The sequence below is a fragment of the Marmota marmota genome, unplaced genomic scaffold (assembly GCF_001458135.2).
Source record: "Marmota marmota marmota unplaced genomic scaffold, marMar, whole genome shotgun sequence".
Lineage (NCBI taxonomy): Eukaryota > Metazoa > Chordata > Mammalia > Rodentia > Sciuridae > Marmota > Marmota marmota.
Window position 1 is genome coordinate 23,584,724 of NW_025999869.1, and position 17,735 is coordinate 23,602,458.

Sequence of the window (17,735 nt, forward strand, 5' to 3'; positions counted from 1 at the left end):
TTCTGGACATGATGTGATTCACTGGAATGTAGATATTAACTGTGTAATTTTTTATTTCATCATATTAAATTCCTGTTTTATATATGTTTTGATGAACATATTCAATAGCATTTTTAACCAAATACTTCATAAGTAAACAAGTACACAAAGATATATGCTCATATCATTTGTTATGGGACCACCCAGTCAAACAGGAAAATAACTTTACATCATGGTCAGGAAAGGGCAGTAAAATCTACATTACAGATGTCCCTCCTGTGACTGTTAGCCATCTAGATTAGTATAGGCCTAGAGATAACTTCACACTGGTTAGTTCTCCCTTTGTCCAATTTAACATGATTCTAAGTAAGGCCGAATTAGCACTACCTGTTGGCATGTTTCTGTTATGTATCTCCTGTTCATAACTTGATTATTTTCATTAACTGACTTAATATTTATATTTAGATACAAGAAAGATGGCTACAGGACAACCTCACTTTAAGAAAAAGAAATGAGGAACTAAAAGAAGTTGAAGAAGAAAGAAAACAACATTTGAAGGAAATGGGTCAAATGCAGGTTTTACAAATGAAAAAGTGGGTTTTTTAAAATAGTTCTTAGTTTAAATAGAGGTCTTTATTATTGTAATGTAAGGAAATTAAATAACTATTTTGTGGAAGAATTTAAGCCTCAGCTTAATATTCTTGGAGACTTAAAGGAAGGTGGACACGGTTTTTATATCTCATAGCCTTAAAAATTGAATTACTGAAAAGTAATATAAAATTGATAATCATACTGCGGGAAGGGACAGTAATTAGTATTATCCCAGGTCCCCAGACTTCTGCTGACCTACTGCACAGACTAGTGGTACTGAGCACACAGAATATACAACTATGGGCCCTACCTGGCTTATAACTTGTACAGTCCATGATATTGCCAGTGGAGTTATTTCCAGAGCAATTTGCCAATGGAGACTTATGTCCTGGTTATAATTTTGTGCCCATTAGAACATTTTGAGTGTATGTGAAAGAGAGGGAGAGAGAGAGAGAGAGATTAGCCAGACTCTTCCTTCATTTGGTATTATTGGTATTTATTGTGGGTGCTTCCTTCCTGGTACAACAGAAAAGATTTTGTTCCTTCCTTCCCTGCATTAAAGTTAACTTAAGAATTCTCAAAGAAGCTGTTTGATTCTAAAATACTAGGAAGGTGTAAAAGATTGTACTTGCCATTTTTAACCTCCTCAACAGCTTTAATCGAGGTCTCATTTATTTATTCAGTTCTTCCTTGTTCATTTTCAGAAATCTGAATCAAAGAATGCTTAGGATTTTCTAAAGGATATAGTAAAAGTGAAGTTTTAATTTAATTTATACAATCTAACAAGTGGTTAAGTACTTGGTTTATCTATTCAAAATTTCTTTGAGATAGCGAAGACCATACTGGAAGAGCTTATTATCTTCGGCTTCTTCATTTTTTATGGATTTGGACACCAAGACTCAGAAAAGTGACAGAAAAAATTATGATGAAAACCAAGAATATGACCCCAACATCCCTTTAGCTCTCAAACCTCAGCTCTAACACAGTGATATTAGTGCTTTCTCTGACAAGTTGGAAAAGGAAAGCTTTTAGAAGGAACTTTAAATGAAATAATTTATTCTTTACTACTAAAGACCCAAACCAGATATTTTAAAAATTTCTGTGATTAGTACTTAATAATGCCTTTTACATTCACTCAGATTTCAAATTCATCTGTTCTTTTTCAAACCTTTCTTCAACTAGGATACAACAGAAATGTCAACAGAATGTACAATCAGGCCAGCTTTCAGATGTCTATAAACTTGAGAGCAATGTGTAGCTCCTAAGAGGATGTTTAATAAATAAACAATTGTTAAATAAATAAAAAATTTTTAAAGTATACATTGAAGCCTGTGTAACCTGCTAGATTATCATAAGATTTTGATTATTTTACTTCTTTTTGGTCAGTGTTTCAGTTTTTATACTTGGGTGCAAGAGTAATTTTTTTTTAATAGAGAAGTCTAGCTTTTTAATAAAAATTACTGTAGAAAATTGTTTATTTCAGATAAAACTAGACTGTCTTGGACATATTGTGAACAAAAAAAATTTTCCCTTTTACAGTGAACATCAGAAGTTGGAAGAGAACATAGACAATATAAAAAGAAATCACAGTTTGGCATTGGGGCGACAGAAAGGTTATGAGGAAGAAATTATTCATTTTAAGAAAGAACTTCGAGAACCTCAGTTTCGAGATGCTGAGGAAAAGTATAGAGAAATGATGATTGTTATGAGAACAACAGAGCTGGTAAACAAAGATCTGGACATTTATTATAAGACTCTTGACCAGTAAGTATTAGGCTGGAGATTTTGTTTCCATTGCCATGAATATCAGCTAGCATATTTTAGTCATCTTTCTTCTTTTTAAAATTTATTTTATGTATGTCATAGAATAGAAGAATATATGTATGTATGTATACACATATTTACCTAAATTATGAAGTTAAATTATAAAGCATATTAGTATTAAGATGGAATTTTCTACCTCTCCCAACCAATCCAACAACTCTATCATTATCACCAACTGGCCTCCACTTAGATGCACTTCTCTTATCATAACCTTCAATCATCTCCACTTCCTGTAACCAGTGACAAAGATTTTTGCTTTCTCTGCTTTTTAAAAGCTAGGTTTATCATAGGTGTGTTAATTTTTAAGCTTTGTAAAAATGGCATTATATTCTCAGTACTCACTGGGGATTTGTTTTATTATTTTGTTCTGCTTGTATTTATCCATGTTGCTTATAGCTGTAGCTCATTCATTTGCACTGATGTTCAGAATTTTACTATGAAAATATACCACTGTGTATCTATTCTCCTATAGGGTTTTTCCAGTTCTTTACTAATACAAACTTTGCTGCTTAGAACATTCTTGTCATATCTTTTGGAACAGAGGCATAGTAAAGTTATAAATGTGGCAGTGGGTTGTAGGGTTTGCTCACCTTTATAGTCTCAAATTGTTTCCCAAAATGGTTTTGCTAATTTACACCACTAGCAGTATATAATGCTTTTCATTAATGCATTCTCTTTTATTAGTTTTGTAAATTTCTTAATATTTGCCAATCTGATGGCTAATAAATCACCGTGGTCTTCATTTGCAATCCCCTTATTTATTAATATGTAGTAATTGTACATATTAGTGGGGTTAGTATGATATTTCTGTATATGCATAGAGCGTGCACTAATCAAATCATACATTTTCATGGGGTTAGTGTGATATTTCCATCTATGCATATAGAGCGTGTAGTAATCAAATCCATCCCCCCTTTTCCAACCACTCCCCCTAACTATATCTTTCCCATCTCAAGTAATCACTGTTCTTTTAAGGTCCGCGTTTTTATGCTTCCACGTATGAAAGACATATGGTACTTGTCTTTTTGTATCTGGCTTTTTTCACTTAACATAAAGTCCTCCAGTTCAATTCATTTTGCTGCAATGACAGGATTCCATTCTGTGGCTAGTTATATTCCCTTGTGTATACATCCACATATTTTTTTTTATCCATTCATCTGTTGATGGGCACATAGACTAATTCTTAGCTCTTGTAAATAGTGTCACAATAAACTTGGGCATGCAGGTATTTAGTGAATATGCTGGTTTCATTTCCTCTGGATATATACCTAGAAGTGGAATAACTGGGTCATTTGATAAATCTATTTTTAATTTTTTGAAGAATCTTTGTACTGTTCTTCATAATGGCTATACTAATTTTCATTCCCTCCAAGAGTATACAAACTCCTTTTTCTCCTTGTCCTTGCCAGCATTTTTTTTTAAGAGAGAGAGAGAGAGAGAATTTTTTTTAATATTTATTTATTTTTTTTGTTAGTTTTCGGCAGACATAACATCTTTGTGTGTATGTGGTGCTGGGGATCGAACCCGGGCCGCACACATGCCAGGCGAGCACGCTACTGCTTGAGCCACATCCCCAGCCCACCAGCATTTTTTTAATAATAGCCATTCTGTGGTATTATAATAGCCACTGAAAGGTATCTTATTATAGTTCTGATTTGTATTTATCTTACAGCTAATGCAATTAAGCATTTTTTCATATATTTTTTGGTTATTTGTGTTTCTTTTGAGAAGTGTCTCTTCAAATCATTTGCCCATTTTTAAAATGGATTGCCTGTTTTTTGTTTTTTGAGTTCTTTATGTATTCTGGATATTGATCCTCTGTCAGTCAGATATTTTCTCCATTCTGAGGGTTGTCTCTTCACTCCATTGATTATTACTTTGCTATGTAGAAAACAGAAAGATATTTACTTTTATTTTTATTTGTGTGTGGCAGGGTACTACGGATGGAACCCTGTAATACTGTACCACTGAGCTACATGTTCAGCCTTATTTATTTATTTATTTTAATTTTGCTAAATTGCTGAGGCTGGCCTCAAACTTGCAGTCCTCCTGCTGTAGTTTCCCAAGTCTCTAGGATTGTAGGCATGTACTACTGTGCCTGACAAAGAAGCCTTTTAGTTTGATGTGATAATCTTAATCAGTTTTTGCTTTTGTTTCCTGTGCTTTTGGGGTCCTTTCCTGAAAACCATTACCTGAACTAATGTTTTGAAGTTTTCCCCCCATGTTTTCTTCTAATAGTTTCAGAATTTCAAGTCTAACATTTTATTCTTTGATCTGTTTTGAGTTGATCCTTGAACATGGTGAGAGAGAAGGTCAAGTTTCTGTCTTTGCAGGTAGATATCCAGTTTTCCTACTGCCCTTTAATGAAGAGGCTTTCCTTTCTCCAGGGTGTGTTTCTGGCACTTTTCTTGAGAATAAGGAGGCATTAGATATGGGGGGATGGGTATTTCTGTATGTCTGCTGTTCTTTGCTCCATTTATATGCCAATATGATGCTATTTTGATTATCATATGTATAGTATTTTTGAAATCATTCATTACGATGTTTCCAGCTTAGGTCTTTCTGCCTGTGATCACTTCAGCTATTCACAATTTTTGCGCTTCCATGTTAATTTTGAAATTGTTTTTTCTAGTCCTGTTAGGATGTCTGGGATATTTTGATTGGGATTGTTTTGCATCTGTATATCACTTTGGGTAGTGTGGTCGTTTTAACAATATCAAGTCTTCTAATCCATGAATGTAAGAGGTCTCCAGTGTGTGTGTGTGTGTGTGTGTCTATGTCTGTGTCTGTCTGCCTGCCTGCCTGTCTTCAATTTACTTTATTGGTGGTTTTTTTTTTTTTTTTTTTAATTGTAGAGGTTTTTAGTTCCTTGGATACGTTTTATTCCTAGGGAGTTTTGTTGTTGTTTGTTATTTCATAGTTATTGTGAATGAGAGTATTTTCATGATTTCTTTCTCAGCAAATTCATTATTGGTATATAGAAAAGTTACTGATGTGTGTGGGGGGGGTGTGTTTATCCTCCTACTTTACTGAATTTGTACATCAGTTTTTATAGTCTTTTGGTGGAGCTTTTAGTTTTTCTGCATATATAATTGTCTGCAAATGGATAATTTGACTTCCTCCCTTCCTAATTATATCCCTTTTCTTTCTTTCTCTTGCCTGATTTTCTGGCTAAAACTTCTAGTAAGCAGTGATAGTGGACAGCTGTGTTCTTGTTCCTGATCTCAGAGGTACTGCTTTCAGCTTTGCCTCATTCAGTATGATGTTAGCTGTGGGTTTGTCATATACAGCCTGTATTATGTTAAGGTACAATCCTGTACCTATTTTATGTAGAGCTTTTATCATGAAGTCTTGCTGAATTTTATCAAATACTTTTTCTGCATCTATTGAGATGACCATATGATTTTTATTCTTTTTGATGTTATATACTATGTTTATTCATTTGCATATGTTGAATCATCCTTGGATCATATCTAATTTGATTATGGTGATTGACCTTTTTTTTTATTATGCTGCTGAACTTGATTTGCTAGTTTTTTTTTTTTTTTACACTTGCCTGTTGTACATCTTTATTGTTTCTAGTTGAGCTCATTACAAATAAATCATCCATGAACATTTGTATGAACATATATATTTCATTTTCTTTGGGGTAAATATTGAGAAATAGAGTAGCTAGATAATGTGATAGGCATTAATTTAAAATATTAATAAACAATTGAAGTATTTTTCAAATTAGTTGAAGCATTTTACATTCTCATCAGCAATGTAGTTCCAATCTTCCAAATTGATTTGCTAGTATTTTTTAAATTTTTTGTAGTTGTAGATGGACAGCAGGCCTTTTTTTTTTTTTTAGTTATTGCTGGACCTTTGTATTATTTATTTATATGCAGTGCTAAGAATCAAACCCAGTGCCTCAAAAATGCTAAGCATACATTTTCCACTGAACCACAACCCCCGCCCCTTATTTGTTTATTTTTATGTGGTGCTAAGGATCAAACCCAGTGCCTTACACGTGCTAGGCAAACACTCTTTGACACTGAGCTACATCCCCAATCCCTATCTGCTACTATATTGTTGAAAATTTTTGTATCTATATACATGAGAGGTATTAGCTGATAATTTTGTTGTTGTTGTTGTGTTGTTTTGGCATCCTTTTCTGGTTTGAATAACAAGGTAATGCTATCTCCTAAGATGAGTTTGGAAGAGTTCCCTCCCTTTCAGTTCTGTGAAATACTTAGAAAAGAATTGGCATTAGTTCTTTTAAAAGTTTGATAAAGTATAATCCCAGCTATTCAGTAGGCTGAAGCAAGAGGATCACAAGTTTAGGGCCAGCCTTGGCAACATAACAAGACCTCTCCACACCACTAGCACCCTCCCACACACAAATAAATGTTTGATAAAATTCAGCAATAAAGTTATCTGGTCCTGGGCTTTTCTTTGTTGGGAAACTTTATTACTAATTCAGTCTCATTACTTATTATTGGTCTAGTCATGTTTTTTTTCCGGTCCTCATGATTAAATTTTGGTAGGACATAATGTCCAGATATATGTCCATTTCTTTTAGGGTTTCCACTTTCTGACATGTAAATTTTCGTAGTCCTAATGATCCTTTGTATTTCTGTAGCATAAGTTGTAATGTCTTCCTTTTAATCTTTAGTTTTGAGTCTTCTCTCTTTTTTCTTGGATAGTGTAGATAAAAGTTTGTCAGTTTTATTCATCTTTTTCAAAGAACCTACTCTTTGTTTCATGAATCTTTTGGTTTTTAATTTTTTTCTCTATTTTACTTATTTCTGCTCTGATCTTTGTTAATTTCTTTTCTTCTAAAATTTGCAATTTGGTTTATTTTTGCTGTTCACAATCCTTGAGGTGCATCATTAAGTTGATTGAAATATGTATTTTTTAATATAGGCATTCAATGTGTAGACTTCCCTTGTAGTACTTATCCTGCTTTTGCTACATTCTACATTTTTGAATGTTGACTTTTTGTTTTCATTTTTTTTCAAGAAATTTTAAAATTTCCCTTTTGACTTCCTCAGTTCAAAAATCCATTGTTCAGCGAGTGGATGCTTTGCGTGCGTGAGGTCAAGTGTTCAATCTCCAGCACTGGAAAAATTAAGTGTTGTTAATTTCAATACATTTGTGTAATTTCTAAATTTTCTTTTGTTGTTGACTTTTGGTTTCTGACCACAAAATACACAGGATATGATCATTTTTTAAAATTTGTTAAAACTTGTTTTTGAACCAATACATGTTGTAGAGAATGTTTCATGTGCTCATAAAATAATTTGTGTTTTGTACTTGTTGGGTAGAATGTTGTGTAAATGTCTGTTCAGTCCAATTGATCTATGATAGTATAGATTCTCTGTTTCTTTGTTGATTTTGTTGTTGTTGTTGTTTTTGGTTAGGGTGATCAGTTCATTGATGATAGTGGGATGTTGAAATCCCCCACTTTTGTTGGAGCCTGTCGCTCCCCTTAGGTCTAATACTTTATTTATAAAATTGGGTGCTTGGGGAATGAAATTGACAAAATTATATTGTTCTATTGTGTGCATGTATGAATATGAAATAATGAATCCCATTATTATGTATGATTACAGTGTACCAATGTACCAATTAAAAAAGGAAATAAAAATAAACTTTTAAAAATCGGATGCTCCAACATTAGCTGCACATAGACTTATAAACGTTCTTCTTGTTGAACTTATCCCTTCATCATTTTATAGTGACCTTTGTTTCTTTCAGTTTTTGTCTTAAAATCTATTTTGTCAGATATAAGTATAGCTATCCTGCTTGCTTTAGGTTTCCATTTGCTTGGAACATCATTTTCCATACTTTTACTTCTAGTCTATGTGTTTCCTTGCTGGTGAAGCAAGTGACTTATAGGCAGCATCTTGTTGGGTCTTATTTTTTATCCATTCATCCAATTAACAACACTTAATTTTTCCAATATCGTTCAATTGGAGAATATTTAGTCTGTTTACATTTAAGAATATTATGGATATGTAAAAATTTATTCTCATCATTTTATTGACTTTCTTCTAATTGTTTTGAATATTTTTTTGTTCTTCCTCTCTGCCCTTCTTTTTGGTTTGGTGGTTTACTGTATTGCCAATGTTTGATTCTTTTCTATTTCTCCTTTTTGTATGTATTCTTCTAGTGGGATTTACAATTTCACTTGCTTTCAGAATGATTTCTTTATCTTTCCTTTCTGAGTGTAGGACTCCCTTAAACATCTTTTTCGTGGTAGACATGAATTCCCTCAGTTTTCAATTATCTTAGAACATTTTTATTTCTGAAGGATAGCCTTGCTGATATAGTAAGTTAGGTTGGGAATTATTTTGATTCACGACTTGGAATATATCATTCCATTCCCTCCTTATCTATAATGTTTTTGCTGAGAAATCTGTTGGTCTAATGGGGATCCTGTAAATGTGATTTGGTGCTTTTCCCTTGAAGATTTTTTAATTATTTCTTTAACTTACACTTCTGACAGTTTGACTATATGCTGTGAATATCTTTTCTGACTGTGTCTTTTGGCAGCCCCATAAGCTTTCTGTACATGGATATCTATGTTTTTTCCCCCAAGATTAGGGAAGTTTTCTATACCTTAACTTTTTTCTCCTTGCCTTTGCTTATTCCAAAAATAAATACAGGTGTTTATACATTTAAAGTGTCTCATAGGAATGAATGTGGCATAATTTTCCTGTGTACTATATGAAAACACCACAGTGAATCCCACCATTACATCCATAAGAATGGGACTCTAACTAGAATAAGATGTATTCCATGCTTGTATAATTATATGAAAATGGATTCTGCTGTCATGTATAACTAAAAAGAACCAATAAATAAAAATAAAGTATGTCATAGATCTTGAATAATATTCCCTCCGTTTCTTCATTTTTCTTTTCTTTCTTTTTCTTTTTTCTTTTTTTTTTGTTTGACTCAAGATACTTCTAATGACCTGTCTTCAAGATTCAAGTTCAAACATTTTTTTTTCCACTTGGTATAGTTTGTTGTTGAGACTTTGGCAGGTATTTTTTTTGTTTGTTTTCAACCTGTTGAACTCTTCGTTTCCAGGATTTCTGTTTGATTCTTTTTCAGAATCTCTCTTTGCTGAATTTTTCACATATATCTTACATTGTCTTCCTAATTGTATTTATTTGTCTATATTCTCATGGATCCCTTTTAGCTTATAATTGTAACTTAATTTGTAGGAATTTTATTTATTTCTACTTTTGGGGAATCTATTTCTTTGAAAGCTGCTACTAAAAAGGATACCCTATTAAAAGTGGTAGAGTTAACAATCTACCAGAATCTTAGTGTAGGAGCACAAGAAGTATGGAAAAATAAGGTCATGTGAAGCCTCCAAAAGAACACAAATTATTTTTATTATTCTTAGTAGCAGTTTTCTCCTGAAGATATGTCTTGGGGTATGGGTTTGTTATACAGTGTTGGCTTTTTTTTAAGACATGAATATATTTATTAATATGGTTTTGTTAATTAATTTTTTGTTTTTTGTTTTTTTTTAATTTTTTATTGTTGGTTGTTCAAAACATTACATAGATCTTGATATATCATATTTCACACTTTGATTCAAGTGGGTTATGAACTCCCATTTTTACCCCATATACAGATTGCAGAATCACATCAGTTACACATCCATTGATTTACATATTGCCATACTAGTGTCTGTTGTATTCTGCTGCCTTTCCTATCCTCTACTATCCCCCCTCCCCTCCCCTCCCCTCCTCTCTTCTCTCTCTACCCCCTCTACTGTCATTCATTTCTCCCCCTTGTATTATTTTTCCCTTTCCCCTCACTTCCTCTTGTATATACTTTTGTATAACCCTGAGGGTCTCCTTCCATTTCCATGCAATTTCCCTTCTCTCTCCCTTTCCCTCCCACCTCTCATCCCTGTTTAATGTAATTTTTTGTTTTAATTAGTTACACATGACAGTAGAATGCATTTATGTACTTTGATATATCATACATAGATGGGATATAATTTCTCATTTTTCTGAGTGTACATGTTGCAGAATCATATTGGTCGTGTAGTCACATATATACATAAAGTAATAATGTCTGTTCATTCTACTATCTTTCCTATCCCCATATCCCCTCCCTTCCTTCACATCTTTCCACCTAATCTAAGGTAACGCTATTCTTCTCTAGTGCCCCATACCTTATTATGAATTAGCATCATCATCCTCATACTAGAGAAAACACTAGGCCTTTGGATTTTGGGGAATTGGCTTATTTTGCTTAGCATGATATTTTCCAACTCTATCCATTTACTGGCAAATGCCATAATTTTACTCTTCTTTAAAGCTGAATAACATTTAATTGAGTATATATCACTTTTTTTTTTTTTTATCATTTATCTACTGAAGGACACCTAGGTTGGTTCCACAGTTTAGCTATTGTGAATTGAGCTGCTATAAACATTGGCTTGGCTGAATTACTGAAATATGCTGATTGTAAGTCTTTGGGTATAAACTGAGGAGTGGGATAGCTAGGTCAAATGGTGGTTCCATTCCCAGTTTTCTGAGGACTCTCCATACTGCTTTCCATAGTAGTTGCACCAATTTTCAGTCCCACCAGCAATGTATGAGTGTACCTTTTTCCCCACATCCTCACCAATATTTATCGTTTTCTGTATTCTTGATGATTGCTATTCTGACTGGTGTGAAATGAAATCTTAGAGTAGTTTTGATTTGCATTTCTCTAGTTACTAGAGATGTTGAATACTTTTTCATATGTTTGTTGATTGATTGTATTTCTTCTGTGAAATGTCTGTTCAGTTCCTTAGCCCATTTATTGATTGGGTTATTTGGTTTTTGTGTGTGTGCTTTATTGGAGGTGCATGTGGTAAAGATTTTCTCCCAATCTGTAGGCTCTCTCTTTACATTACTGATTATTTCCTTTACTGAGAAGAAGCTTTTTAATTGGAATCCATCCCATTTATTGATTCTTGATTTTACTTCTTGCACTTTAAGAGTCTTGTTAAGGAAGTCAGATCCTATGCTGACATGATGAAGATTTGGGCCTATTTTTTTCTTCTATTAGGTTCAGGGTCTCTGTTCTAGTGCCTAAGTCTTCGATCCACTTTGAGTTGATTTTGTACAGGGTGAGAGAGAGAGGTTTAATTTCATTTTGCTACATATAGATTTCCAGATCTGCCAGCATGATTTGTTGAATAGGCTATCTTTTCTCCAGGGAATGTTTTTAGCACCTGTGACATAACTGTATTTATGTGGGTTTGTCTCTGTGTCCTCTGTTTTATACTATTAGTCTACAAGTGTATTTTGGTGCCAATACCATTCTGTTTTTGTTACTGTAGCTCTATAGTTTAAGGTCTGATATTGTGATGCCTCCTGCTTCACTTTTCTTGCTAAGGATTGCTTTAACTATTCTGGGTCTCTTATTTTTCCAAATGAATTTCATGAGTGCTTTTTTGAGTTCTATGAATAATGTCATTGGGATTTTAATAGGAATTGCATTAAATCTGTGTAACACTTTTGGTAGTATGGCCATTTTGACAATATTAATTCTGCCTATCCAGAAACATGGGAGATATTTCCATTTTCTGAGGTTTTGTTTTTTGTTTTTTTTTTCAGTTTCTTTCTTTAGTGTTTGGTAGTTTTCATTGTAGAGGTCTTTCACCTCTTTTGTTAGATTGATTCCCAAGTTTTGTTTTTGTTTTTGTTTTTGTTTTTGTTTTTTGAGGCTATTGTGAATGGAGTAGTTTTCCTAATTTCTCTTTCAGTGAATTTAATGCTGAAAATGTATAGGAATGCGTTTGATTTATGGGTATTGATTTTCTGTCCTGCCACTTTGCTGAATTCATTTATTCTAGAAGTTCTCTGGTGGAATTTTTTGGAACTTCTAGATATAGAATCATGTTGTCAGCAAATAGTGATAGTTTGAGTTCTTCTTTACCCATTTGTATCCCTTTGATTTCTTTCTTTTGTCTAATTGCTCTGGCTAGAGTTTCAAGGACTATGTTGAATAGAAGTAGTGAAAGAGGACATCCTTGACTTGTTCCAGTTTTTAGAGGGAATGCTTTAAATATTTCTCCATTTAAAATGATGCTGGGGGCTGGGGATGTGGCTCAAGTGGTAGCACGCTCGTCTGGCATGCGTGCGGCCCGGGTTCGATCCTCAGCACCACATGCCAACAAAGATGTTGTGTCTGCCAATAACTAAAAAAATAAATAAATAAATAAATATGTTAAAAAATAAATAAATAAATAAAAAATAAAATGATGCTGGCCTTGGGTTTAGCATATATAGCTTTTATAATATTTAGGTATGTTCCTTCTATCCCTAGTTTTTCTAGTGTTTTGAACATGAGGTGTGCTGTATTTTGTCAAATGCTTTTTCTGCATCTATTGAGATGGACATATGATTTTTGTTTTTAAGTCCATTAATATGAATTACATTTCTTGATTTCCAAAGTACCTTATTAGAAGAGCCCACAAAGCCATACACAATAAAAACAGACTTAACCAAGTCACATTTGTGTGAAATTTAAGAATAATCAGTACAGATAAAAGATCCTGAGTTTCCATAAAGAAAAAAATTCAAGCTGGATGTGGTGGCCCATGCCTGTAATCTTAGAGGCAGGGGGCGTTAAGAAAGGAGGATCGAGAGTTCAAAGCCAGCCTCAGCAAAAGCAAAGTGCTAAGCATCTCAGTGAAACCCATATGTTGAACCAACCCTACATCCCTGGGATGAACCCCACTTGGTCATGGTGCACTATCTTTTTAATATGATTTTGTGTGCGATTTGCCATAATCTTATTGAGAATTTTTGCATCTATGTTTATCAGGCATATTGGTCTGAAGTTTTCTTTCCTTGATGTGTCTTTGTCTGATTTGGTGTCAGGGTGATATTAGCCTCATAGAATGAGTTTGGAAGGGTTCTCTCCTTTTCTGTTTCATGAAAATTTCATGGAATACTTTGAGGAGTACTGATGTTAATTCTTTGAAAGTCTTGTAGAATTTGGCTGAGAATCCATCTGGTCCTGGGCTTTTCTTGGTTGGTAGGGTTTCGATGGCATTTTCTATTTCTTTACTTGAAATTAATCTGTTTAAATTATGTATTACCTCCTCATTCAGTTTGGGTAGGTCATATGTCTCTAGAAATTTGTCAATGTCTTCAATATTTTCTATTTTATTGGAATGTAAATTTTCAAAATAGTTTCTAATTATCTTCTGTATTTCAGACATGTCTGTTGTAATATTTCCTTCTTCATCTTGTATTTTAGTAATTTGAGTTTTCTCTCTTTTTCTCTTCATTAGCATGGTCAAGGATTTATCTATTTTTTTAAAAAAACAACTTTTTGTTTTATCAGTTTTTAAAATTGTTTCTTTTTTTATTTTGTTGACTTCAGCTCTGATTTTAATTATTTACTGTCTTCTACTGCTTTTGGTATAGCTTTCTTCTTCTTTTTCTGGGGCTTTGAGATGCAGTGTTAGGTCATTTATTTTTGACTGTTTATTCTTTTAATGAATGTACTCAATGCAATAAACTTTCCTTTTAGTACTGCCTTCATAGTGTCCAGGAGCTTTTGATATGTCATTATCAGTGTTCTTATTTACCTCTAAGAATTTTTTTATTTCATCCTTGATTTCTTCTATTATCCATTTATCATTTATTTAGTCTCCATTTGTTATAGTAGCTTGTATTTTTTTTATCTTATCGTTGATTTCTAATTTCATTCCATTGTGGTCTGATAGAATGCAGGGTATTATCTCTGTTTTTTTTGTACTTACTAAGAGTTGCTTTGTGGGATAAGATATGGTCTATTTTAGAGAAGGTGCCATGTGCTGCTGGGAAGAAAGTATATTTGCTCAATGATGGATGAAAAGTTCTAAATGTGTCTGTTAAGTCTAAATTATTGATTGTATTATTTAGTTCTATAATTTTCTTATTTAGTTTTTGTTTGGAAGATCTGTCCAGTGCTGAGAGAGGTGTGTTAAAGTCACCCAGTATTATTGTATTGTGGTCTATTTGACTCTTGAAATTGAGAAGGGTTTGCCTGATGTACATAGATGGTCCATTGTTTGGGGCATAAGTATTTATAATCATTATATCCTGCTTATATATACTTCCCTTAAGAAGTATAAAATGTCCCTTTTTGTCTCTTCTGATTAACTTTGGTTTGAAGCCTACATTATCTGAAATGAGAATGGAAATCCTGCTTGTTTATACAATCCATATGACTGGTAAGTTTTTTCCCATCCTTTCACCTTTAGCCTGTGGATGTTTTTGCCCATGAGGTGAGTCTCTTATAGACAGTATATTGTTGGATCTTGCTTTTTAATCCAGTCTGACAATCTGTGTCTTTTGATTGATGAGTTTAGGCGGTTAACATTAAAGGTTATTATTGAGATATGATTTGTATTCCCTGTTGTTTTGATTTATTTCTAGTTTTTGATTTGTCTTAGTTTCTCATTTGGTTGAATGTCCCTTTAATGTAGCTCCTCCCTTTCCTAGTTTTCACTTTTTTCCCCCCACTTCATCCTCATGGAATATTTTGTTCAGAATGCTCTGTAATATAGATTTAGTAGTTGTGAATTCTTTTAATTTTTGTTTATTGTAAAAGGTTTTAATTTCATTGTCAAATCTGAAACTTAATTTTGGTGGATATAAAATTCTTGGTTGGCATCCATTTTCTTTCAGAGCTTGAAATATATTATTCCAGGACCTCCTAGCTTTGATGGTCTGGGTTGAGATCTGAATTGGTTTCCCCCTATACATAATTTGATTTTTTTTTTTCTCTCACAGCCTTTGAGATTTTATTCTGTGTGTAAGTCATTCTCATTATAATGTGTCTTGGTGTGGGTTTGCTATAATTTTTGTACACTTGGGGTCCTGTAAGCCTCTTGTATTTGATATTCCATTCCATTCTTTAGGTTTGGGAAATTTTCTGCTATGTTGTCATTGAAAAAACTGTGCATTCCTTTGTTTTGTATCTCTATTCCTTCATCTATTCTGATAATTCTTAAAATTGGTCTTTTCATGTTATCCCATAATTCTTAGATGTTCTGTTCATGATTTCTTACCATCTTCTCTGCATGATCAACTCTCTTTCAAGATTATATGTTTTGTCTTCATTGTCTGAAGTCTGTCTTCCAAGTGGTCTAGTCTGTTGGTGATGCTTTCTATTGAATTTATAATTTGGTTTACTGATTCCTTCATTTTGAGGATTTCTGCTTTTTTTTTTCATGATCTCTAACTCTTTATTGAAGTGGTTTTTCATTTCCTGTATTTCTTCGATTTTACTCCTTATATATCCTTTACTTCACATACCAATTTAACTATGTACAATCTGAACTCCTTCTTAGACGTTTCTTCTACTGTATTATCAGTGGCTTCTGTTGTTGAGGCATCTTGGTTTGTTTGGGGCGCTTTATTCCCTTGTTTTTTTCATGTTAGTGTGTTTTCCCATCTAGATGTATGGATGTAAGGGAGCATAAATTTTACCCTGAAGGTTTCTAGCACTTTTCCTTTAATGGTGAGACCAATATCAACAGCACCCAGTGTATACAATATATAGCCTTAAACTTAACAGCTCCCACTAAGGTGTTTACTGCTTTCTCGCATTAAATCAGAATGATGAGTTCAACAACTATCTATAGTACAAACAGAAAATTTGTTAAAACAGTATACAATTTCAAATGGTGGATGAGAGAACAGACGTGGTGTAGTATGCAATATTCGCAAGGAAGGAAGAGAAGCTAGAAGTAAAAATTCACAGGAAGAGTGGAAAAGGAGCAGAAAGAGAATGGCTGTGGGTTGGAGAAAAGTTGGAAAGAAAATCCAAGAAAATAGACAAGAGAGGAAGAATATGAACAAACAGAAAAAAATAAAGACATAAGAATACAACAGAAATGCAAAACACCATTCATATATCATTGTCCTCCATACACTGAGGCATAAAAAACATCCTGTTCCAAATATGATAGAGAGATTAGTGAATTGAAAAATAAAATAAATCTTGCTGGAAAGTCGAACTGTCTCTATCAGTGTTCATCAGTTTCTTAGCCCTGTCTCTGTCGTCTTTTGGGATCACCAAACCCAGATCGGCCCTCGCAAACCCAGTCTCTGTCCCACCGATCTGGGCTTTAGATACCTCAGCCTCAGCCAGGCTGCAGTCCCAAGATCTCAATGCTGCTCTTACTTGCAGACAGATCTCTAGGGATAGACTCATGCAAAGGAGCAACCCCAAGATGCAGCAGCAAGACAAGGGCCACCAGCACCCTCAGCAGGAAGACCCCAGGCTTCTCCAAACCCATAGGCACCCCCACACTGGACCTGCAGTTCCTGGGTAGAGTCCCCAGATAGAGGCTTTAATGGTGATAAACCTGCTGGCACCCAACTTTTCTCCATCCCACAGCCATTCTCTCTCTGGTGCTCTTCCACTCTTCCTGGCCGTGGTGGTAGCAGTAGTGGTGGTGGTTGTTGGCAGCAGGCATTGGGTTAGCAGCATCAGTGGCTGTAGCAGCTGCTACAATTGCAGCTATGGGGGCAGCGTCACCAGGCGATCTCCAGGGATCAGCAGCAGTGTCGGCTTCAGTTGCATCCAGAGCAGCAGTGTCTTCCGTGGCAGCAGCACCCAGAAAAAACTTCAGGCTGGCAACAGCAGAATCAATTCCTGGTACCAAATAAATAAATAATAAACAATTATATATATTACAAATATCTATTCAAGCTTTGTACTTTTACTTTTTACTTGTCTTTTGATGACACTTGATTTTAAGCTAATTGAATTTATCTGTTAGCTCTTTGTTGTTTTTTTTTTTTTTATTGGTTGTTCAAAACCTTACAAAGCTCATGACATATCATCTTTCATACATTTGATTCAAGTGGGTTATGAACTCCCATTTTTGCCCCAAATACAAGTTGCAGAATCACATCGGTTACACATCCACATTTTTATATAATACCATATTAATGACTGCTATATTCTGCTACCTTTCCTATCCCCTACTATCCCCCCTCCCCTTCCCTCTCATCTTCCCTCTCTACCCCATCTGCTGTTGTTTAATTCTCTCCCTTGTTTTTTTTTTTTTTCCCTTTCCCCTCATAAACTCTTATATATAATTTTGTGTAACAATGAGGGTCTCCTTCCATTTCCATACAGTTTCCCTTCTCTCTCCCTTTCTCTCCCCCCACTCGTCTCTGTTTAATGTTAATCTTTTCCTCATGCTCTTCTTCCCTGTTCTGTTCTTAGTTGCTCTCTTTATATCAAAGAAGACATTTGGCATTTGTTTTTTAAGGATTGGCTAGCTTCACTTAGCATAATCTGCTCTAATGCCATCCATTTCCCTG

General features: G+C 34.1%; 1 protein-coding gene across 1 annotated transcript in view; it reads left to right on the plus strand.

Annotated features, from left to right (window-relative positions):
• Rad50 (RAD50 double strand break repair protein) overlaps nucleotides 1–17,735 on the plus strand; it is a 96,857-nt gene that overhangs the window by 47,987 nt on the left and 31,135 nt on the right. Inside the window, exons 20-21 of the mRNA XM_015492740.2 lie at nucleotides 445–572; nucleotides 2,110–2,334. Coding sequence (XP_015348226.1) covers nucleotides 445–572; nucleotides 2,110–2,334 — 353 coding nt within the window. The remainder of the gene's footprint in view (nucleotides 1–444; nucleotides 573–2,109; nucleotides 2,335–17,735) is intronic.